Source organism: Oncorhynchus gorbuscha, linkage group LG02 (genome assembly GCF_021184085.1).
Source record: "Oncorhynchus gorbuscha isolate QuinsamMale2020 ecotype Even-year linkage group LG02, OgorEven_v1.0, whole genome shotgun sequence".
NCBI classification, from domain to species: domain Eukaryota; kingdom Metazoa; phylum Chordata; class Actinopteri; order Salmoniformes; family Salmonidae; genus Oncorhynchus; species Oncorhynchus gorbuscha.
Genome location: NC_060174.1, coordinates 90,860,128 through 90,883,817, shown reverse-complemented (window position 1 = coordinate 90,883,817; position 23,690 = coordinate 90,860,128). Strand labels below are relative to the sequence as shown.

General features: G+C 41.8%; 1 protein-coding gene across 2 annotated transcripts in view; it reads left to right on the top strand.

Moving 5' to 3' along the window:
• Nucleotides 1-21,390, top strand: part of tecta (tectorin alpha) — a 45,784-nt gene extending 24,394 nt beyond the window's left edge. The window contains exons 12-25 of one of the 2 annotated variants that reach the window (XM_046326817.1): nucleotides 1,858-2,542; nucleotides 2,943-3,142; nucleotides 7,992-8,372; nucleotides 8,621-8,782; nucleotides 8,908-9,032; nucleotides 9,318-9,598; nucleotides 12,098-12,208; nucleotides 13,294-13,496; nucleotides 15,955-16,118; nucleotides 17,026-17,274; nucleotides 17,442-17,604; nucleotides 18,019-18,103; nucleotides 18,231-18,350; nucleotides 20,005-21,390. In XM_046326817.1, the coding sequence (XP_046182773.1) occupies nucleotides 1,858-2,542; nucleotides 2,943-3,142; nucleotides 7,992-8,372; nucleotides 8,621-8,782; nucleotides 8,908-9,032; nucleotides 9,318-9,598; nucleotides 12,098-12,208; nucleotides 13,294-13,496; nucleotides 15,955-16,118; nucleotides 17,026-17,274; nucleotides 17,442-17,604; nucleotides 18,019-18,103; nucleotides 18,231-18,350; nucleotides 20,005-20,108 (3,033 nt within the window). In that variant the 3' untranslated portion in view covers nucleotides 20,109-21,390. Of the gene's footprint in view, nucleotides 1-1,857; nucleotides 2,543-2,942; nucleotides 3,143-7,991; nucleotides 8,373-8,620; nucleotides 8,783-8,907; nucleotides 9,033-9,317; nucleotides 9,599-12,097; nucleotides 12,209-13,293; nucleotides 13,497-15,954; nucleotides 16,119-17,025; nucleotides 17,275-17,441; nucleotides 17,605-18,018; nucleotides 18,104-18,230; nucleotides 18,351-20,004 lie in introns of those variants that run through there. The other variant, XR_006834782.1, reaches the window with a different exon arrangement.
• The last annotated feature ends 2,300 nt before the right edge of the window (nucleotides 21,391-23,690 follow it).

Sequence of the window (23,690 nt, the reverse complement as noted above, 5' to 3'; positions counted from 1 at the left end):
AGCATTCAAGGTGAAGCTGGTTGAGAGAATGCCGAGTGTGCAAAGCTGTCATCAAGGCAAAGGGTGGCTATTTGAAGAATCTCAAATATTAAATATATTTTCATTTGTTTAACACTTGTTTGGTTACTACATGATTCCATATGTGTTATTTCAAAGTTTTGATGTGTTCACTGTTAATGTAGAAAATAGTAAAAATAAAGAAAAACCCTTGAAAGAGTAGGTGTGTCCAAACTTTTGACTGTGCGTGTGTTGTGTGTGTACAGTACCGTTGAAAAGTTTGGGGTCACTTAGAAATTTCTTTGTTTTTGAAAAGCACATTATCCTTTAAAATAACATCAAATTGATCAGAAATACAGTGCTTGTAGATAGCTATTGTAGCTGGAAATGCCTAATTTTTTATGGAAAATCTACATGGGCGTACAGAGACCCATTATCAGCAACCATCACTCCTGTTTTCCAATGGCAAGTTGTGTTAGCTAATCCAAGTTTATCATTTTAAAAGGCTTATTGATCATTAGAAAACCCTTTAGCAATTATTTTAGCACAGCTGAAAACTGTTCTGCTGATTAAAGAAGCAATCAACTGGCCTTCTTTAGACTAGTTGTGTATTCGGAGCATCAGCATTTGTGGGTTCGATTACAGGCTCAAAATGGCTAGGAACAAAGACTTTCTTCTGAAACTTGTCAGTCTATTCTTGTTCTAAGAATAAAAGGCTATTCCATGCGAGAAATTGCCAAGAAACTGAAGATCTCGTACAACGCTGTGTACTACTCCCTTCACAGAACAGCGCAAACTGTCTTTAACCAGAATATAAAGAGGAGTGGGAGGTCCCGGTGCACAACTGAGCAAGAGGACAAATATATTAGAGTGTCTAGTTTGAGAAACAGACGGCTCACAAGTCCTCAACTGGCAGCTTCATTAAATAGTACCTGCAAAAAACACCCATCTCAACGTCTACAGTGAAGAGGCGACTCCAGGATGCTGGCCTTCTAGGCAGAGTTGCAAAGAAAAAGCCATATCTCAGACTGGCCAATAAAAAGTAAAGATTAAGATGGGCAAAAGAACACAGACACTGGACAGAGGAACTCTGCCTAGAAGGCCAGCATCCCTGATTTAGTATGACTAGCTTGCTGAAGGTTTGCCTGCATTGTTTAAATGTCGATTAATAGTGGAGCGATATGTAAACACTCCGAATTATCTGTGAAAATATTAAGTAACTAGGGGAGCAAAAGTAGCATATTTCACTATGGACTAAGCAAACAGGTTAATTTCCACCACTCACGGACTACACCCACCTTCCTTTGTGAAAAATTGGGTGACACATTATAACCTGCCCAGGGACTGCGGTTGAAAATGAGCTGGCTGGCTAAAACCGGCACTTTTACTGAAAGGTTGATTAATGTGCACTGTCCCTGTAAAAATAAAATAAAAAAATAAACATACTGTCGCCCTTTTCTCTCTCCTGTCTTTTTTTGAGTTTTTGGAAGCCAGATTTTTCTTTAGGAAGCGAGACATGATACTCTTCACTCACTGCTAGCAAGTACCTTTCCCGCACAGTTTGGGGGCAGGACAGAACCATTTCATGTAAACAGAGGCTCTCTGGATGTTTACTTTTAGCCAAAAACAAGAAAATAAAAATAAACTGTTAGTTTTATTTGTACATTGTAAATAAAATATTATATTAATGATGATAGGTACATTTTTTTCAATATTAAATTATTAACCTCGTGTTCTAATAATTTTTAGGGCCCCTGTCAGTCACAGGCCCTTAGAATCATCTTAACTTTCCCCCACTATACGGCGTCCCTGCACACACACAGACACACAGCCATGACTCTCTCTCATGTTATCTCCTAGGTGAATAAGGAGCGTCTATACCTGCCTCTGAAGCTGGGACCAGGGAAGGTCCACATCTTCACCTTCGGCATGCAGCTGTTGTTGGAGACGGACTTTGGCCTGAAGGTAGCCTTCGACTGGAACACCCTGCTCCTGCTCACGCTGCCCAGAAGCCTCTACAACGCAACCTGCGGCCTGTGCCAGGGCATGCCACTCTCCTCTCCTCCCACCTTCACCACCAACGACTGGGGCATGGCCTGGGCCGATCGGGACACCTTCTGCCAGGTAGGCTGCGGCGACTCGTGCCCACGTTGTGGATTGGTCGAGAGAGGCCTCGGCGCCGTCGACGCCCCTCTCCTTGTCACGGATGCCAACGTGGAAGATGGGGCCCAAAATGTTGAGGGAGGAGGCATCAATGTTGAAGGCGGGGGCTACACAGGAATCCGATTCCACCTGGGTGACGGGCTGTACGTGTTTGTGGAGCCCGAGGCAGTGCGTCTGTGCGGGCTGATCGCGGACCGCGGTGGTGTGTTTGCACGCTGTCACAGCAAGGTAGTGCCAGCGTTCTTTTACCAGAGCTGTCTGCAGGACACGTGCCTGGACCAGGGCGCCCCAGAAACTATTTGCAACTGGCTGCAGATCTACACCAGCACATGCCAGACCCAGGGGGTGCGCGTGTTAGGCTGGAGAAGTGACACGCCCTGTGGTGAGCACAATAATAATTGAGGCTCACATGGGACTACACTTCAATAGAAATAGCTTACTAGATAATAATAACTTATACTTTCTCAAAGGTTACATGGAGTTTTCAGTCATATTATTAAGGAAGAGATTAATCACAAGCAGGAGCTTTATGTAACCCCTCCTATACAATGACGTACATTGTCACATGAACAGCTAACTAATATTTTGTTCATATCTATTCTGCGTCTACCATCCACTAAATGCACCCAGACTTGTAATCTGTCCAGAGTGCCAGTGCCAGGTAAATGAAAAAAGGTTTATCATGTCTGTCTAGTGCACTACTGTACATAAGGAATAGGGTGCCATTTTGGTCTTAACCCACATCTTCGTTGAGGACATGATTCATTTTTCTCCTTCCTCAGTGCTGACATGCCCAGCCAACAGCCACTACTCTGGCTGCATGTCAGTGTGCCAGCCGCAGTGTGCCCCAGCACGCGGCCAGAGGGAGTGTACCCAGGACTGTGTGGAGGGCTGCCAGTGTGACCAGGGCTACGTCCTCAACGGCAAAGGCTGCATCCTGCCCCAGAACTGTGGCTGCTACACAGACGGCAAGTACTATGAGGTGAGTCAATCACACAGAGTAGTCTCTCTCCACAGACAATCATATACTGTTCACCTGACATGGTACCAGCAAACAAAAAGTTCCCAGAACATACGTTAGGTCACGGCAAATGTTCTCATAACACAAAAACTGCCCAGTTGTGCGGATGTTTATAGAATGTTTCTTTTAAGTGTTCCCAGAACATTTCATTTGGTTATGGGAACAGTGTGGGTATATTACAAGAGAGAGGTTACTAAAAAAACAAAATAGGCTCAGTTGTGATGGGATTCATACAATGTTTAAAGAAAAATTCCACCCCAAAACTATCTTTTGGTATTTGTTTCCTTAGTCCATTGTTGATATAGTCCCAACATGTTTTGCATGCCAGCAATCAAGTTTTCAAGACATAACTTTCAAAATACCGAAATACAGCCAGTATGATGCATTTTGCATCATATGACACAAACTACCACATCATATGACACAAACTACCACATCATATGACACAAACTACCACATCATATGACACAAACTACCACATCATATGACACAAACTACCACATCATATGACACAAACTACCACATCATATGACACAAACTACCACATCATATGACACAAAATGCATCATACCGGCTGTATTTCTATACATGTTCGTGAGAGTCTCAGCTTTTCCTAGATAGCTTTTAATAGTTTGTATCTCAAACCATTCGACTCGACAGACGTTTTTGTAAAATAAAAGACCTGGCCTAGCCCCTTCGGTATCTGCCCTTGTCTCACAAAGACCACTCTAGCAGCCCCTGTTAATCACACAGACTAATGGTTGATATCTACGGAGGCAGACGAAATAGACAAATCCAATAGTATAACCCAGTCTGTAGCTCAAACTGTAGTACACACGATCGTCTGTAGTTTAAAAGGGGTTAGAAGTCCTAAATCATGCTGGCATTATGGTGGGACTCATCGGGTCCCTCTGCACCACCATGGGATATCTGTATTGCAGTGTTCTTTCAGTCTAATATGTTCAATCAGGACATAGAACATCATTTGTTTGTTATTAAAATGTCCCCATCCTCTTCACATGCTGTGTACTTGTAAAACTGTATTTGATGATTCCCTTTCTCCATCACATGTTGAAAGTATTATAAAATTGGATTTGAGTTTGATTGAGCTTCCTTTATGTAACTTGAATTCTTGTGAATTCATATGCTTCTTAAATACAGGCTCCAAACCATCAAACTAAATAAGAAAATAATTTGACCTTTTCTCATAAAAAGCAAAAGCCATTCTGAAATATATAAAAACATATTGATGTTCAATGCAATACTCTTTTATTGATTTAAAGGTCCAATGCAACTGTTTTAATCTTAATATCAAATCATTTTGGGGTAACAATTAAGTACTTTCCTGTTATTGTTTTCAATTAAAATTGTGAACACAACAAAAAATACAATAGCAAAGAGAAAAATCATAATATGCAGTGTTATAGTACACAGCATATGAAGAGAATGGGAACATTTGAATAACTCAGAAAATGTGTTCTGGGTCCTGATAGACCATATTGGACTGAAAAAATCCTGCAAGGCCAAAGACATCCACTGGTGGTGAAGAGGGTTAATGATCTGGTTGGAGATCCTAATATTACACGTTCAATCCCACATATTTTTGAACCATGTTTCTTTAAAAACAAAAAAACAGTGAAGTTGAGGCACAGATATCCTCTACTGAAAGAGAGGATGTCTTTATTTGTTCCAGACTCTGTGTTATGTCAGCATTCTTATAGGAATGTCTTTTGTAACTTAGCTTTAATTTTTAGGAACGTTACCACAACAAAGCACATCTCTTATAATGTACCCACACTGTTCCCAAAGCCTAATTACATGTTTTGAGAACCTTTTCTGTTAACATTTTTGCAACATTATATTCGTATTTTGTGCACACTGATACGAACACACTTTTAAGGAACAGACAAAATGTGTTCTGGGAATGTTATTGCAACATAAGGATAATGTTTTATAAAAACATTATGATCATCATCATGACTAAACCGTTTTTGTGCTTTGAGAAAATTTGCTGGGAACTTTCGCAGAACAAATTTTGGTTGGCTGGGAAAATGTTACTGGTACATTGTTTTTACACTTCTTGGAAACCTAATGAGAACTTTGGGGGAAGGTTCTGGGGTGGTTGTTACAGATGTTGTGCACAACATTTTAGTGAATGTCAGGAGAACTTTACAAGGATATCTTATTTAAAACATTTTTATTTTGTATTTTCATCAAAAACATTATTAGAATGTTTTGGGGATGTTATCATCTTAATGTTAGATAAAACCCCAACTAGAGCTTAATGGGAATCTTAGCCAATGTTCTGGGAATGCTCCCAGTATTCTGGGTAGTTAGCTTGAGATTTCAATTATGTTTGGAGAGAGTACACAGACACTACTTAATGCAATTAATTGTCTGTTGTGTGAACTGAACATTATGGAATGGTATTCAGCCTTTGAAATCCTCACCTAGAGGTTTAAATATTGTAAAATTAAAACTGCACATACAGTGCTTTCAGAAAGTATTCCCATCCCTTGACTTTTTCCAAATTTTGTTGTGTTACAGCCTGAATTTAAAATGGATTACATTTAGATTTTGTGTCACTAACCTATATGTAAAACTCCATAATGTCAAAGTTGAATGTTTAAACCTTTATTAAAAATTAAAAGCTGAATTTCTTGAGTTAATAAGTATTGAACCCCTTTGTTATGGCAAGCCTAAATAAGTTCAGGAGTAAAAATGTGTTTAACAACTCACATAATAATTTGCATGAACTCCCTCTGTGTGTAATAATAATGTCTAACATGATTTTTGAATGACTACCTCATCTCTGTACCACACACATACAATTATCTATAAGGTCCCTCAGTTTAGCAGTACATTTTTGATAGAGGAATTCTAAATTCCTGTATGTTTTATTGCCAAAACCAATTCGCACTCATTTCTAATTCATTAATGAGTTGTATAAGTTCATTTATTATGCATGAAGTAGATTGAGACCAGTCTTAAAAGCCAAAGGTAACAGCGTTTATTACAAGAGAGTACTAAACGCATACACACATTTCCACAGGTTATAAACTGAAAATGACGTCAGCGTTTTCCAAACGTTCTATTTCACAAGCAGAGGGGCCCTCTAGCCAGTCAGTATAAATCAACATTCTAGACAATCTGGAGATGGCCCGTTCCCACCACCTGGAGATTTGTACAACTGAATGAACTAAGGAACAGACCTTCATTGTTACTAAACTCCTGACTACATTATATACAATTGGGAAAGGGAGCAAGAGAGAAAATTCACATGTACAGTACATTATAGCATTTGGACTAGTCAGTTCTGATTGGAATGTATACATAATTAGTCATTTCAACCATAATTTCCTCTATCAATTTCAAACACAGATTCAACCACAAGACAAGGGAGGTTTTCCAATGCCTCACAAAGAAGGGCACCTATTGGAAGATGGGTAAAAAAAGCAGACATTGAATATCCGTTTGAGCATGGTGATGTTATTAATTACACTTTGGATGGTGTATCAATAAACCCAGTCACTACAACGATAAAGGCGTTCTTCCTAACTCAGTTGCCGGAGAGGAAGAAAACCGTTCAGGGATTTCTCCATGAGGCCAATGGTGACTTTAAAATAGTTACAGAGTTGAATGCCTGTGATAGGAGAAAACTGAGGATGGACCAACAACATTGTAGTTACTCCACAATACTAACCTAATTGAAAATAAGGAAGGCTGTACAGAATACAAATCTTCCAAAACATGCATCCAGTTTGCATCATGGTACTAAAGTAATAATGCAAATAAATGTGGCAAAGCAATTCACATTTTGTCCTGAATACAAAGTGTTATGTTTGAGGAAAATCCAATACAAAGCATTTTTTATTTTTTATTTTACCTTTATTTAACTAGGCAAGTCAGTTAAAGAACAAATTCTTATTTTCAATGATGGCCAAGGAACAGTGGGTTAACTGCCTTGTTCAGGGGCAGAACGACATATTTTTACCTTGTCAGCTTGGGGATTTGATCTTGAAACCTTTCGGTTACTAGTCCAACGCTCTAACCACTAGGTCTACCTGCCGCATTACTGAGTACCACTCTCCATATTTTCAAGAATAGTGTTGGCTGCATCATGTTATGGGTATGCTTGTAATCATTAAGGACTGGGGAGTTTTTTCAGGATAAAGAATCGGAATGGAACTAAGCACAGTCAAAATCCTAGACGAAAACCTGGTTCAGTCTGCTCTCCACCAGACACTGGGAGATAAATTCCTTTTTCAGCAGGACAATAACATAAAACACAAGACCAAATCTATGCTGGAGTTGCTTACCAAGAAGACTGTGAATGTTCCTGCATGACCAAGTTACAGTTCTGACTTAAATCTACTTCAAAATCTATAGCAAGACCTGAAAATGGTTGTCTAGCAATGATCAACAACTAATTTGACAGAGCTTGAAGAATTTTGAAAAGAATAATGTGAAACTGTTGCACAATCCAGGTGTGGAAAGCTCTTAGAGACATACCCAGAAACAGTCACAGCTGTAATCGCTGCCAAAGGTGCTTCTACAAGGTATTGACTCAGGGGTGTGAATACTTAAGTCAATTAGATATTTCTGTATTTCACATTCAATACATTTGAAAACATTTCTAAAAACATGTTTTCACTCTGTCAGTATCGGGTAATATGTGTAGATAAAAAAATTTTTTTTAAGTCATCCATTTTGAATTCAGGTTGTAACACAAAACATTTAGGAAAATTCAAGGGGTATGAATACTTTCTGAAGGCACTGTATTGTCATAACTTATGTTCCTCTTCGCCAGCCCAAACAGCTGTTCTGGAATGGCGACTGCACCAAGCGCTGCCAGTGCATCGGCCGCAACCTCATCCAGTGCGACCCGCGCCGCTGCAAAGCCGAGGAGGAGTGTGCCCTGCACCACGGTGTGCGTGGCTGCTTTGCCCGGCGCTCGCAGCACTGCGTGGCATCCGGCGGTGGTGTCTTCAGGACCTTTGACGGGGCGTCCTTGCGCCTGCCTGCCTCCTGCTCCTTCGTTCTGTCCACCAACTGCCACAAGCTACCTGACCTCTCCTTCCAGCTCATCGCCAACTTCGACAAGTGGAGCACGCCAAACCTCACCACCATCTCCCACGCATACCTCTATATCAACGAGGAAAATATACTGATTTCCGGGAGCACTGTGAAAGTGAGGAGAAAAGAGGGATAGAGATGGATGGTGGATAGATTAAAAGATGAATTAATACATGGATGGATGGATGAGTTTTAGCATCACTTTATAATGTTTATTATGAAAAGAATGCATGTGAAATGTGTGTGTTTTGTATTAGTTTGAAGTTAGATGGTGAGTTATGTGTATAGTTATTTTTTTATGTGTACTTAGTCTCACCACGTCAATGCGCACATGAATCTTCGCTATCTCATCCTCCTAACCAGGTGAACGGCACACCCGTATCGGTGCCATTCGTCACGGGTTTAATGACACGCGTCTCCACGTCGGAGGGCTTCCTGGTCATCGACACACCACAGGACATCCAGGTGCGCTACAACCGCTTCAACACGCTTAGTATCACCATGGGTCAGCGGCTGCAAAACAAGGTTTGTTGTTTTCCTTATGGTTGTAGAGCATTATATAAGCTTTATGTAATGCATTATATGGTTATTGTAAAGCGTCTTTAGGTTTTAGAAAATAACTGTGAGAGCTATATATTATTATTATTCAGGTGTGTGGCCTTTGTGGCAACTTCAACGGAGACCCCACTGACGACTACATCACCTCCCGCGGGAAGCCAGCCATCAGTGCCCTGGAGCTGGCCCAGAGCTGGAAGACCAATGGCATGCAGAACAGGTGAATTGGAGAGGAGGCATGGGAAGGGGTGACATGGAAGAGATAGACCGTTGTTAAATTGACAGTAACATTTAAAAAAATGTTTTCGCTTATCACACCTAGGATTTTGTGGCTTCCTCCAAGCTGTTTTTAAAATTGTTTGCTGGTTATTTGGCGGTGTCCAGAATCTTCTAGGATTTCTGGAGAATGTTGTGGTGCAAGTTTAAACAGATTTGTGCATTCAAAAGCATGGATGGATCTTCCCATCTCAACCTCTTATCTCCCATCTCTTCACCCTCTCCCCAGCTGTGACGAGACCCAGTACGTGGCACTGGCCCAGTCGTGCGAGAACACGGCCGTGCTTGGCCTCCAGGGCGAGGAGGGGTGCCAGAAGCTCACCCAAATGAAGGGCTTCTTCCAGCCCTGCCACGGCCTGCTGGACCCCAGGCCATTCTACCAGTCCTGCTACCTGGACGGCTGCTACAACCACCGCAAGGCCCAGGTGTGCGGCTCGCTCGCTGCCTATGGCGAGGCCTGCCGCTCCCTGGGCACGCTCACAACAAAATGGATCGCGCAGGAGAACTGCTGTAAGGGCACGGGATGGGGACGGTCATGGGGGCATGGTGGAAAGAATGGCTTTCTGGAGGAGGGGTATAAAGGGAGGCACGATGGTGAATAGGTACCAATTTGTGCAGTTTGATAAAATTGTATTTAGAACACTAAGAGTTCTAAGAGTTCTGCAGGGGTAAGTCCTTGGACCATTATTGTTCCTACTAAGCTGTACATGCTACCAATGGGCGATGTAACACACAAACATATTTTGCAATGGCTCTCATTGTTTCAAACTTGAGCTACAGTGCCTTCAGAAGCTACTCAAACCCCATAACTTATTCTACATTTTGTTGTTACAGCCTGAATTCAAAAATGGATTACATTTTTTAAAAATCTTACCCACCTACACAAATAGTAAATTGAAAACATATTTTTAGAAATGTTAGCAAATTTATTGAAAATAAAATATAGAAAAATCTGATTTGCATAAGTATTCACACCCCTGAGACAATACTTTGTAGAAGCACCTTTGGCGGCGATAACGGCTTTGAGTCGTCTTGGGTATGTCTGTATCAGCTTTGCACATCTGGATTTAGGGATTTTCTCCCATTCTTCCTTGCAGATTTTCTCAAGCTCTGTTAAATTAGATGGGGAGCATAAGTGAACAGCAATCTTCAAGTCTTTCCACAGATATTTAATGGGATTCAAGTCTGGGCTTTGGCTGGGCCACTCTAGGACTGATTTGGCTGCATGCTTGGGGTCGATGTCCTGTTGGAACATATACTAAACAAAAATATAAATGCAACATGGAACAATTTTTTTTTTTTTTTACTGAGTTACAGTTTATATAAGGAAATCAGTCTATTGAAATTAATTCATTAGGCCCCAATCTATGGATTTCACATGACTGGGAATACAGATATGCATTTGTTGATCACAGATGCCTGTAAAAAAAAGTAGGAGCGTGGATCAGAAAACAGGTCAGTATCTAGCGTGACCACCATTTACCTCATGCAGTCTAGCGTGACCACCATTTACATCTCCTTCGAATAGAGTTGATCAGGCTGTTGATTGTGGCCTGTGTAATGTTGTACCAGTGAAACATGCTGTTGTACAGGTCGATCCAGAGAGTCCCAAACATGCTCAATGGATGACATGTCTGGTGAGTATGCAGGCCAAGGAAGAACTGGGAAATTTTCAGCAGCCAGGAATTGTATACAGATCCTTGTGACATGGGGCCGTGCATTATCATGCTGAAACATGAGGTGATGGTAAAGGATGAATGGCATGACAATGGGCCTTAGGATCTTGTCACGGTGTCTCTGTGCATTCAAACTGCCATCATTAAATTACAATTGTGTTCATTATCTGTAGTTTATGCCTGCCCATACCAGAACCATGGAGCACTCTGTTCTCAACATTGGCATCAGCAAATTGCTCGCCCACACGACTCCATACAAGTGGTCTGCGGCTGTGAGGCAGGTTGGACGAACTGTCAAATTCTCTTTAAAAAACTTATGGTATAGAAATTAACATAAGATTTTCTGGCAACTGAGAATGTGTTGTGTGACAAAACTGCACATTTTAGATTGGCCTTTTATTGTCCCCAGCACAAGGTGCACCTGTATAATGAGCATGCTGTTTAATCATGTTCTTGATATACCACACCTGTCAGGTGGGTGGATTATCTTTGCAAAGGAGAAATGCTCACTGACAGGGATGTAAACATATTTGCACAAAATTTGCACAAAAAAGCTTTTTTGTGCATATGGAACATTTCTGCTATCTTTTATTTCAGCTCATGAAACATGGGATTTATATTTTTTGTTCAGTGTAAATCTTCGCCCCGGTCTAAGGTCATTTGCACTCTGAATCATCATCTCATCAATGATTTGCCTGTATTTGGTTCCATTCATTTTACCCTCTATCCTTACCAGTCTCCCAGTCCCTGCTGCTGGAAAGCATCCCCATAGCATGATGCTGCCACCACCACGCTTCACAGTAGGGATGGTGTTAGACTGTTAGACAGGTAATGAGTTGTGCAAAGTTAAGGAACATTTTTGTCTCCTCAGACCACAGAATCTTTTGCCTTTATGGTCTGTCTTTCACATGACTGTTTGCATACTCCAGACGATCAAAGGAAATTGGATGCACCTGAGCTCAATTTGTAATATCATAGCCAAGCGGTGTTAATACTTTATATCCTTTTCAATACATTAGCAAAAATGTCTAAAAATTACTTTGTCATTATGGGTTATTATGTCTAGATGGGTGAGATAAAAATACATTTGATCTATTTTAAATTCCGTCTGTAACACAACAAAATGTGCAATAAGTCAAAGGATATTAATACTGAAGGCACTTTATATACAGGTAACTTGAACTTGGAGCATGTGTTAATGACTGGGTGATTTGCAGGAAAATGTTTGTTACATTTATAAAACATAGCATTAGGCTCTTCAAGAATAACAGTCAGTACAATTGGTTGGATGAGGTGGTGTGACAGCTAACATTGTGCCTGGATCTGTCTTTAGCAGAATGGATCTACGACCCCTGTGCAGGAGAGATCTGCACCAACAACACGTGTGAGCAGGAAAACGGGGGAGACCTGTGTGGCTGCCCCGAGCTGCCCAACAACGCTGGGGGTGAGTGTGTGGAGGGAGGGAGGGGAGTCAGGGAAGGGGGATGAGCGAGGGGGTGGTGGTAATCGTTAGGCTATACAGGATAAATATATATTTTATCTCTATTTTTAATCTTAATAATGAATTTATCCAGCTCAGTCTTATTTTGATCAAATCTTTTACAAGAATACATTGGTCGTGTTCATTAGGCATGAAATGGGAGTACTATTTGGTATTTTATTAGGATCCCCATTAGCTGTTGGGAAAGCAGCAGCTACACTTCCTGGGGTCCACGCAAAACATGAAACACTGCATAATACAGAATATTAATAGACAAGAACAGCTCAAGGACAGAACTACTTGCATCCTGACGTGTTGTATCACTGTCTGGTATGGCAACTGCTCGGCCTCTGACCACAAAACACTACAGAGGGTAGTGCATACGGCCCAGTACATCACCGGGGCCAAGCTTCCTGCCATCCAGGACCTCTATACCAGGCGGTGTAAGAGGAAGGCCCTAAAAATGGTCAGACTCCAGCCACCCTAGTCTAGGACTGTTCTCTCTGCTACCGCACGACAAGCGGTACCGGAGCGCCAAGTCTAGGTCCAAGACGCTTCTAAACAGCATCTACCCCCAAGGCATAAGACTCCTGAACATCGAATCAAATGTCTAACCAGACTATTTGCATTGCCTGACCCCCCCCCCTTCTACGCTGCTGCTACTCTCTGTTATTATCTATGCATAGTCACTTTAATAACTCTACCTACATGCACATATTACCTCGACACCGTTGCCCCCGTACATTGACTCTGTACCGGTACCCCATGTATAAAGCCCCGCTATTGCTATTTACTGCTGCTCTTTAATTATTTGTTATTCTTATCTCTTACTATTTTTTGTGGTATTTTCTTAAAACTGCATTGTTGGTTAAGGTTTTGTAAGTAAGCATTTCACTGTAAGGTCTACTACACCTGTTGTATTCAGCGCATGTGACAAATACGATTTGATTTGATTCAAGTTTGAACACGACCCAAGCCCAAGTCTAGCATATGTATTCAAGTTAGCTACCGTAGTCTTATGATTCTCAACCCCTGTGTTTTCCCACTAGACGAGGATGACATCATCCAGGCAGAGGTGACGTGTAAACATGCCCAGATGGAGGTGTCCATCTCCAAGTGTAAGCTCTTCCAGCTGGGCTTCGAGCGTGAGGACGTGAGGATCAACGACCAGCACTGCCCCGGCATCGAGGGAGAGGACTTCATCTCCTTTCACATCAACAACACTAAGGGCCATTGCGGCTCCATCGTACAGGTAATTAACCACAGATCTATGATCAGTGGATAATTATTCAAACCTGACCTTAATCATTAGGGATGTGATAATACAGTTGAAGTCGGAAGTGTACATACAGTTAAGTGTACATATGTAACAGAATAACTTTACGTCCGTCCCCTCGCCCATACCCGGGCGCGAACCAGGGACCTTCTGCACACATCGACAACAGTCACCCACGAAGCATCATTACCCATCGCTCCACAAAAGCCGCGGCCCTTGCAGAGCAAGGGGAACTACTACTTCAAGGTCTCAGAGCAAGTGACGTAACCGATTGAAACGCTATTTAGCGCGCACCGCTAACTAAGCTAGCCGTTTCACATCTGTTACACTCACCCCCCTTTTGACCTTCCTCCTTTTTCCACAGCAACCAGTAATCCGGGTCAACAGCATCAATGTAACAGTATAATTTTAAACCGTCCCCTCGCCCATACCCGGGCGCGAACCAGGGACCTTCTGCACACATCGACAACAGTCACCCATGAAGCATCATTACCCATCGCTCCACAAAAGCCGCGGCCCTTGCAGAGCAAGGGGAACTACTACTTCAAGGTCTCAGAGCAAGTGACGTAACCGATTGAAACGCTATTTAGTGCGCACCGCTAACTAAGCTAGCCGTTTCACATCCGTTACACATACACTCAGTTGACTGTGCCTTTAAACAGCTTGGAAAATTACCAAAAATTATGTAATTGCTTTAGAAGGTTCTGATAGGCTAATTCCCAAAAATGATGTAATTGCTTTAGAAGCTTCTGATTGACAGGAGGTGTACCTGTGGATGTATTTCAAGGCCTACCTTCAAACTCAGTGCCTTTTTGCTTGACATCATGGGAAAATCAATAGAAATCAGCCAAGATCTCAAAAAAAAGAATTATAGACCACAAGTCTGGTTCAGCCTTGGGAGCAATTTCCAAAGGCCTGAAGGTATCACGTTCATCTGTACAAACAATAGTACGCAACTATAAACACCATGGGACCACGCAGCTGTCATACCGCTCAGGAAGGAGATGTGTTCTGTCTCCTAGAGATGAACGTACTTTGGTGCGAAAAGTGCAAATCAATCCCAGAACAACAGCAAAGGACCTTGTGAAGATGCTGGAGGAAATGGGTACAAAAGTATCTATATCCACAGTAAAATGAGTCCTATATCGACATAACCTGAAAGGCCACTCAGCAAGGAAGAAGCCACTGCTCCAAAACCGCCATAAAAATGCCAGACTACGGTTTGCAACTGCACATGGGGACAAAGATTGTACTTTTTGGAGAAATGTCCTCTGTCCCGATGAAACAGAAATAGAACTGTTATGTTTGGAGGAAAAGGGGGGTGGCTTGCAAGCTGAAGAACAGCATCCCAACTGTGAAGCACGGGGGTGGCAGCATCCTGTTGTGGGGGTGCTTTGCTGCAGGAGGGACTGGTACACTTCACAAAATAGAGGAGGGAAAGTTATGTGGATATATTGAAGCAACATCTCAAGACATTAGTCTTGTTAAAGCTTGGTCGCAAATGGGTCTCCAAATGGACAATTACCCCAAGCAAAGTTGTGGCAAAATGGCATAAGGACAGCAAAGTCAAGATATTGGAGTGGCCATTACAAAGCTCTGACCTCAATCCTATAGAAAATTTGTGGGCAGAACTGAAAAAGTGTGCGTGAGCAAGGAGGCCTACAAACCTTACTCAGTTTCACCAGCTCTGTCAGGAGAAATGGGACAAAATTCACCCAACTTATTGGGGGAAGCTTGTGGATGGCTACCTGAAATGTTTGACCCAAGTTAAACAATTTAAAGGCAATGCTACCAAATACTAATTGGGTGTATGTAAACTTCTGACCCACTGGGAATGTGATGAAAGAAATAAAAGCTGAAATTAATAATTCTCTCTACTATTATTCTGACATTTCACATTCTTAAAATAAAGTGGTGATCCTAACTGACCTAAGACAGGGATTTCTACTCTGATTAAATGTCAGGAATTGTGAAAAACTAAGTTCAAATGTATTTGGTGTATGTAAACGTCCGACTTCAACTGTGTATCTGACCCTATATCAGTGATCTCCTTCTACATTAACAACACCAGGGGCCACGTGGCTGTATCGTAAAGGTTGCCACAGATCTGTAGTCAGATCATTTTACCTTTAATCATAACTAGTCATTAGGGGGATTGAAAAATATCTGATTCTGGTGTAGTGGTTCGTGCTACTTCCACCTACTGGTGCCAAACACATGCCTTAGGCTTGTGACTCATCACCAAGGGGCAATAGGACTTAATTGTATTGTTGAGAAACTGTATAGCCAATAGGATAGACCTGTCATTTCCTATCGCAAGGGCCAGTAGGGCTCCATGTTACTGAGGAAATCTCTTCCCTGGCCAATACGCATACTATACTTACTGTAATGATGTTTATTGTCCAGCATATCTGCCATTTTTATTTTCTACCAGTCCAACAGCACACACATCATGTACAAGAACACGGTGTGGATTGAGAGCGTGAACAACACTGGCAACATCATTACCAGGGACAAGACAATCAACGTGGAGTTTTCCTGCGCCTACGAGCTGGACCTTAAAATATCTCTGGAGACTGTGCTTAGGCCCATGCTCAGGTTAGAGGACCTACTTTTTCTCAACTTTCCCCAAATTCCCAGGTTTTCCAATCTAATCTAAGCAGGAAATCTGGAATCCTCAAATAATAACTTCCTGGGAATTTTGGGAGAGTTAGCGGAATTTTGCAACCCTACTGTGATTGTTTTCAATTAAAATGGTCAAAAAGAAACTAAAATAGCTTCTTGGCAAAGATTAATTTCTCAAGGAAGAATTTTACTAGCACTGTCTGGGAGTGGTCTGAGTGGGAAGGGGAAAACTGAAAACTACCTGTTATTGGCAGAGGTTTGGAACCCTTTTTTCTTATTGGTCTATTAACTAATGTACCACCTGGTGATGTCACCAGGTAGCTCAAAACTCCATCACACAGGCTGAAATTTCAGGCAGTCTTTTTAAACAGCTTTTACACTAAAAGGGCATTATCATTTCACAATTTCACAGTATTATTCCAACCCCATAGTGTGGAAATGTATATAAAACACTAGAAATCAAGTTTTTGACTGCACTAGGCCTTTAAAGGACAAGTTCACTTTTTTTCTTTTTTTTTAACCAAAAATGTATTTGGCATGTTATAGAAGTGTCCAGACACTTTTTTTTGCGATTTAACTTGGTTTGGAGAAACCTGCCCACCAGTGATACACTTTCTCATGCTCGTTGTATGTTCATGTTGTACACATGAAATTGTGTCATTACAACTTTATCCGCAACGTTATAGCATTCCGTTGGTCTCAAGCGATACTTCTCTGTGTAGCCTGCGCATGCGTGTACAGAAAAGTACTGCTCCACACAAGACCAATGTTTTCCATCGCCTGACTTGTTATAGAGTTTATTCAATGAGGTCCCTCAATGATATCCCTCACCTTCTCTCCCCCCTTCCTGTATCTCTCTCTCCCTAAACCCTTTCTCCAGTGTGATCAACCTCACCCTCCCCACCCAGGAGGGTAACTTCATCACTAAGATGGCACTGTACAAGAACTCGTCGTACCACCAGCCGTACCGCGAGGGCGAGGTGGTGCTGAGCACGCGGGACATCCTCTTCGTGGGGGTGTTTGTGGAGGGAGCCGACGAGAACCAGCTCATCCTTATCGTCAATATGTGCTGGGCCACGCCGTCCCGCTACAGCAGCGACCGTCTCCGCTACATCATCATAGAAAGAGGGTAGGCTCAAAATAACATACCACATGTCTGCAGCCAATATAGAACCCTATCCCCTATAAATTGCACAAATGACAGACAGACGGATGGACAGACGTTAGGAACAGACGTTAGGTTGTATTGTACGAAAACAAAGGACCACACTAACTTCTCTTTCTTTATCTATGAAGTTGTCCCAACATCAAGGATAACACCATAGGCATGGCTGAGAACGGGGTGTCCCTCACCTGCCGCTTCCACGTCACAGTCTTCAAGTTCATTGGGGACTATGACGAGGTCCACCTCCACTGTGACGTGTCGCTGTGTGACCACGAGATCAATGCCTGCAAAGTGGTGAGGAAACCCTGAACATGGTGATGAACACTGAAGTAAATCCGGAACCAGTTTCGTCTTTGTCCAGTTTTTATAAGCGGCAAATGATAACAAATCTAACATGTTGTGAAGCATGCTTAGAATAGCTAAGCTTACAATGGCTATGTTATGCCACCTTAATACAAGTGTGTGTGTGTGTGTGTGTGTGTGTGTGTGTGTGTGTGTGTGTGTGTGTGTGTGTGTGTGTGTGTGTGTGTGTGTGTGTGTGTGTGTGTGTGTGTGTGTGTGTGTGTGTGTGTGTGTGTGTGTGTGTGTGTGTGTGTGTGTGTGTGTGTGTGTGTGTGTGTGTGTGTGTGTGTGTGTGTGTGTGTGTGTGTGTGTGTGCGCGTGTGTGTGCGCGTGTGTGTGTGTGTGCGCGTGTGTGTGTGTGTGTAGAACTGTCCCCACAACAGGAGGATGTACACGGACTACAGCAATCACAAGGAGCAGATCCTCACTGTAGGACCCATCAGAAGGAGAGGTACAGATCAGTGTTCCCCTAGTGTCTGTGTGCGTGCATGTATGTGATACAGACATGTCGCCTTAATGTATGCATGCACTTGGGTAAATACCAGTATGTGTGCGATTCACAATTTTGTGTATATTAGAGTCGGACTGGTGTGAGTTTGGGAACGGGGGCTGTGAGCAGATCTGCACCAGTAAAGGCATGGGAGCTGTATGTAGCTGTGTGACTGGGATGCTGCAGAGGGACGGAAAGAGCTGTAGAGGTAAACACACATCCTATACATTGCTATATGGGTCATTCTATGAATAAAGTGCCTTTTAAGTATTGTAATTTTGTTTAAAAAAATACTATTTCACATCATTTTAACCTTCTTCGTAACAATGTTATCCATTACATTACATTTACATTTAAGTCATTTAGCAGACGCTCTTATCCCATCTCAACAGTGTGACTGGAGTTGCAAAATTCCGGTAACTTTCCCAAAATTCCCAAATCTGGATTTCTGCATAACTTGGGAATTGTGCAACAAAAATGCACATACACTCTACAAAGGTTGGGGTCAATTCCATTATAATTGACTGAATTTAAATGGAATTAATCCCACGCACTGTACTGTGGGCACACACTCTGTCTTAATTTTGAAGGTACTGTACTTGCAAGTAAGTGATGTGTAGAGGAAGTCCTGTGTAGCTCAGTTGGTAGAGCATGGCACTTGCAAAGCCAGGGTTGTGGGTTTGATTCCCATGGGGGACCAGTATAGGGAGAATTTTTTTAATGAAAATGTATGCACTCACTACTGTAAGTTGCTGTGGATAAAAGCGTCTGCTAAATGACTAAAATGTCAAATGTAAATGTAGAGTGTGACAAGCACAAAGAGTGTGCATGTGACTTCCTCGTTCAATATTTTACAGTACTTTTTCCTCTGGTATTAACTTGGTGTGTTTACTAGGAAAAATATGTGGTATCAATGGTTACTTTCTGGTACTTATTTAACACAATTGGTAACTACTTGTTACCTAATGATAACCAGTTGTGCTTGTTTTAATCTATCCTCAACAAACGAGCACATAAATCATTAATACTGTGTTATTAACATGTCACCGTCTATTTTTAAGTAATACCTGGTCATTTTAGTACCGTAAAGTAAGTGCTACCAAAAAATGATGTTTACGTCCAAAGGCACTGGGGTTCTCTTCTTTCTCATCTGACCAGGGGTGAAAGTACGGGACCTCCTATGTGTGCACATGCTTAATCATAGAATTACATTTAGAATCCCTATTACTTCAGTAGGATCTCTGTGGGCCTAGTCGTAAAGATTCATAATTTAACTTTTGAAATGTATTACATTTTATTGTGGCATAAACACAACCAGTCTTGATGTTTTTAGTCTCTTCAAAGAAGCTCCTTTACTAGGCTACCCATACACGTTCATCCACTAGAAACATATTTCCAGCCTCCAAGCAGTGGTGAATGGAAAGAGACATCTGTTCCTCAAACACCACAAAGTGTAATGACATTTTGTCATTAGGCCAGAATTTATGTATCCACTACTGTCCGCGTGCGTCTTGGTGTCGGCAATTCATCTCTTCCTTGGCAAAATGTCAGTGTTCTCGTCTAACCACATTGCATGTTAGGGCGTAGGCTATACCAACTGTTTACTTGTCCATTCACTCATTTTTCATGCCTCTGACATGCGGTAGCCTAATGATAAATAGTGGTGTAATAGCCTCCGGTTTTCTTGACATTTGGTTTTAGTTATTGTGATAGGCTCATGTTTTACCAGTATGGCGTACCCCCACTATTTATTTTGCTGGGACGCCGTACCGGACCACCTTACTTTCACCCCTGCATCTGACCCTTTATTCTGTCCTTCATAAGACATCCTTCTTCATTTATTTTTTATTCCCTCCATCCAGCTGTCAGCTCCAGCGTTGACCTACGACCCCTCGTTCTCCCTCTGGCCCTTAGCACGGTGGTCTCCGTGCTCCATGCTCACTCACACACTTTTCTCTTCTCCTAACACTGGGAGGACAGTTAGAGAGAGTGAGACAGATAAAAAGAGAAGAGGAGAGCAATGTAACACGAAATAACAGCAAAATATAGAACAGGCAGCTACAGTTTCTGCTCACGGTCACAGAGACATCCACAGCAACCAATCACAGAGACAAGAAGCACTTCCCTCTGGATGGACTTGACAACAGCAACAACTCACAAGGCCCTGGATCACAACAACAACAACAAGGCCCTGGATCACAACAACAACAACTCACAAGGCCCTGGATCACAAAAACAACAACCACAAGGCCCTGGATCACAACAACTCACAAGGCCCTGGATCACAAACAACAACTCACAAGGCCCTGGTTCACAATGAAAAAAGCCCCCCTAAAGAATATTTTTACTCACATAAACTTTAGCTAGACACAAGAAAGTCAGTATATTTCATTTAAAAAACAGCTTAGTGAGTTAGTATTAGATAAAGCGTATTTTTATGAAAGGTGAGGGCATAGTTTGCCCTACATTTATCTTTGATGGCAAAGCTTGGTTTCCAAAATTATTAAAAAATATATTTTATCATTATTTATGTGTAAAGTCTAAGGCTGTGTATGTGAATTGATTACTTTTCCCCCACTCAACCCCTTATCCCCAACTCTGAAAATATTGAATGAGTCTCAATAACATACAATGTGCTGGTAGATGTGCCTTGACTACCAAAGGGTTTGGTCATGTCACACTGCCATTCTATGTCCCTACTCATGTGCCAGCCTCAATCAGAAACAGTTCTAAAATAATTTGTATGTTCAAAATGATACTCCTAGAAACATTTGATTGAAAAATAATGAATATTGTGAAAGTTGAATTACTTCTCAAAATGTTTTTTTTGTGCACAACATACATTTTGTAAAAACCAATGCAGGTCCAGTTCTCCAGACCAGTTCTCCAAAAAAGCAATGTGACCTGTGTCAAAATACGCCCACCTAGGCTACTGTTATCAGCATGTGAAATAAGCAATGTTTTTGTACAATGACACAGAAAGAAGCTCATCCCACTCCATATAGCTAGCAATAACCATTTATGTTAGAAAATATTGGAGTATCTCATAACATTTTCATTATGTACAAATGTATACTGAACAAAAATATAAATGTAACCTGTAAAGTGTTGGTTTCATGAGCTGAAATAAAATATCCCAGAAATGTTCCATACGCACAAAAAGCTTATTTCTTTCCAATGTTGTTCACAAATATGTTTACATTCCTGTTACTGATCTTTCCTCCTTTGCCAAGATAATCCATCCACCTGACAGGTGTTGCATATCAAGAAGCTGATTAAACATCATTATACACGTGGACAATAAAAGGCCACTCTAAAATGTGCATTTTTTTCATACAACACAATGTCACAGATGTCTCAAGTTTTGAGGGAGCGTGTGATTGGCATGCTGACTGCAGGAATGTCCACCAGAGGTGTTGCCAGTGAATTTAATGTTCATTTCTCTACCATAAACTGCCTCCAACGTTGTTTTAGAGAATTTGGCAGTACATCCAACCGGCCTCACAACCGCAGACCACGTCTATGGCGTTGTGTGATCGAGCAATTTGCTGATGTCAATGTTATGAACAGAGTGCCCCATGGTGGGGTTAGGGTATGGGCAGGCATAAGCTATGGACAACGAACAAAATGTACATTTTATCAACGGCAATTGGAATGCACAGCGATCGATACCGTGATTAGATCCTGAGGCCCGTTGTTGTGCCATTCATCCGTTGCCATCACCTCATGTTTCAACATGATAATGTTGCAAGGATCTGTACACAATTTCTGGAAGCTGAAAGTGTCCCAGTTCTTCCATGGCCTGCATACTCACCAGACCTTTCACCCATTGAGCTTGTTTGAGATGCTCTGGATCAACGTATAAGACAGTGTGTTCCAGTTCACGCCAATGGCCAGCTACTTCGCACAGCCATTGAAGAGGAGTGGGACACCATTCCACAGGCCACAATCAACAGCCTGATCAACTCACGCTGCATGAGGCAAATGGTGGTCACACCAGATACTGACTGTTTTTCTGATCCTCGCACCTACTTTATTTATTTATGAAGGTATTTGTGACAAACAGCTGCATATCTGTATTCCCAGTCACGGGAAATCCATAGATTAAGCCTAATGATTTTATTATAATTGACTAATTTGCTTATATGAACTGTAACTCAATAAAATATTTTTAATTGTTTCGTGTTGCATTTATATTTTTGTTTAGTATACATATTGTTGGTACAGGCTTTTTTGTTGTGATATTGTATGAATTTCAATTGGCATTTCAATAATGAGTTTGCACAATTAATTGACCAAAAAGGCAGCAAGAGGAGGCAATTATCCCATTTTAGAAAAGCTATAATAACATTTCAAGAATAAACTGAACAGCTTCTCATAATTGAGCATTGTGTCTGTTTTGTCTCTTCAAAAGTTCCAGATAAGCCTACATGCATTCATGCCTTAATGATTTTATAAAACCATACACTTAATTAATATGCTAAACGTAGGCTATGTGAAAGAGCTACAAATGTTAACATGCTTACTGTTAATTTGGGGTTGTATAGTTGTGCAATAAATAGGCGCGAATTTGGACTATAGACGAGCGTGTGCATGGGTATCCCGTCACCAAGGTGACCGCGTGATACCGGGTCTAAAATACTTTAAAAACGAAAGTAGACCTAGCTACTGTACATGCATGCAATATACACAGCTTAAGGATACGGCAACTTTACCGCTATCTTGATGGAAGGTGGAATATGTTATATATAATGTGCAGATATAGATAAGGGCAAAATAAATATTGGTTTGACATCGACGCAGAAGCTACAGTTGCTTTTTGGACACTGCAGAAAAGTGAAGACTTCGAAGGTGCGAGAGAACCTACTTTATGTAGTCTACTGTACACGAATAGCTCATTGCAATGATGTAACTGGCTAAGCGTAAATCTAACGTTGGTTACCGACTGTCTTTAAGCCCGGTTCCATGTAAAAGAGCATGGGTGGACAAGACTACTGATGCTATGATACTGTAACGACCCTGGGTTTGCGCTCTTTGAAAGGAGGGAGAAGTGTTTGCGCACGAGCATGGTGTCAGAAGTGATCGGACCTCGCATCCACGACAGTGCGTGTGCTTGGCCGGGGGGCGCGTTCCTGTAAGAAGTACAGCCGCAAGCTAGCGCGAGGACGCGCTCTTTGAACGGAGAGAGTAGTGTAACGACCCTGGGTTTGCGCTCTTTGAAAGGAGGGAGTAGTGCTTTTGCGGTCCAGTCGATAGCGCGCCGGACCTCGGGTTCGAAGGTCGAGGGTTCGAGACCTGCTCCCTGCTGTTTCATTACAATACTTTTTAACCCCCTCTAATGTATTGCACCTACTAGGCCAGCGGTCTTCCCAACCTGCAGACTATGTTTATAGCAAATACATAACTACAGCAACAGGGGTTTGTTTGAGTTTATTTAATTTATGCATTAGCAAAAAATAAAAATTAGGGGGCCTGCGTCTTGTGACCATAGCGTACGTGTAGGTATGTACGGCAGGACCAAATCGGAAAGATAGGTAGGAGCAAGCCC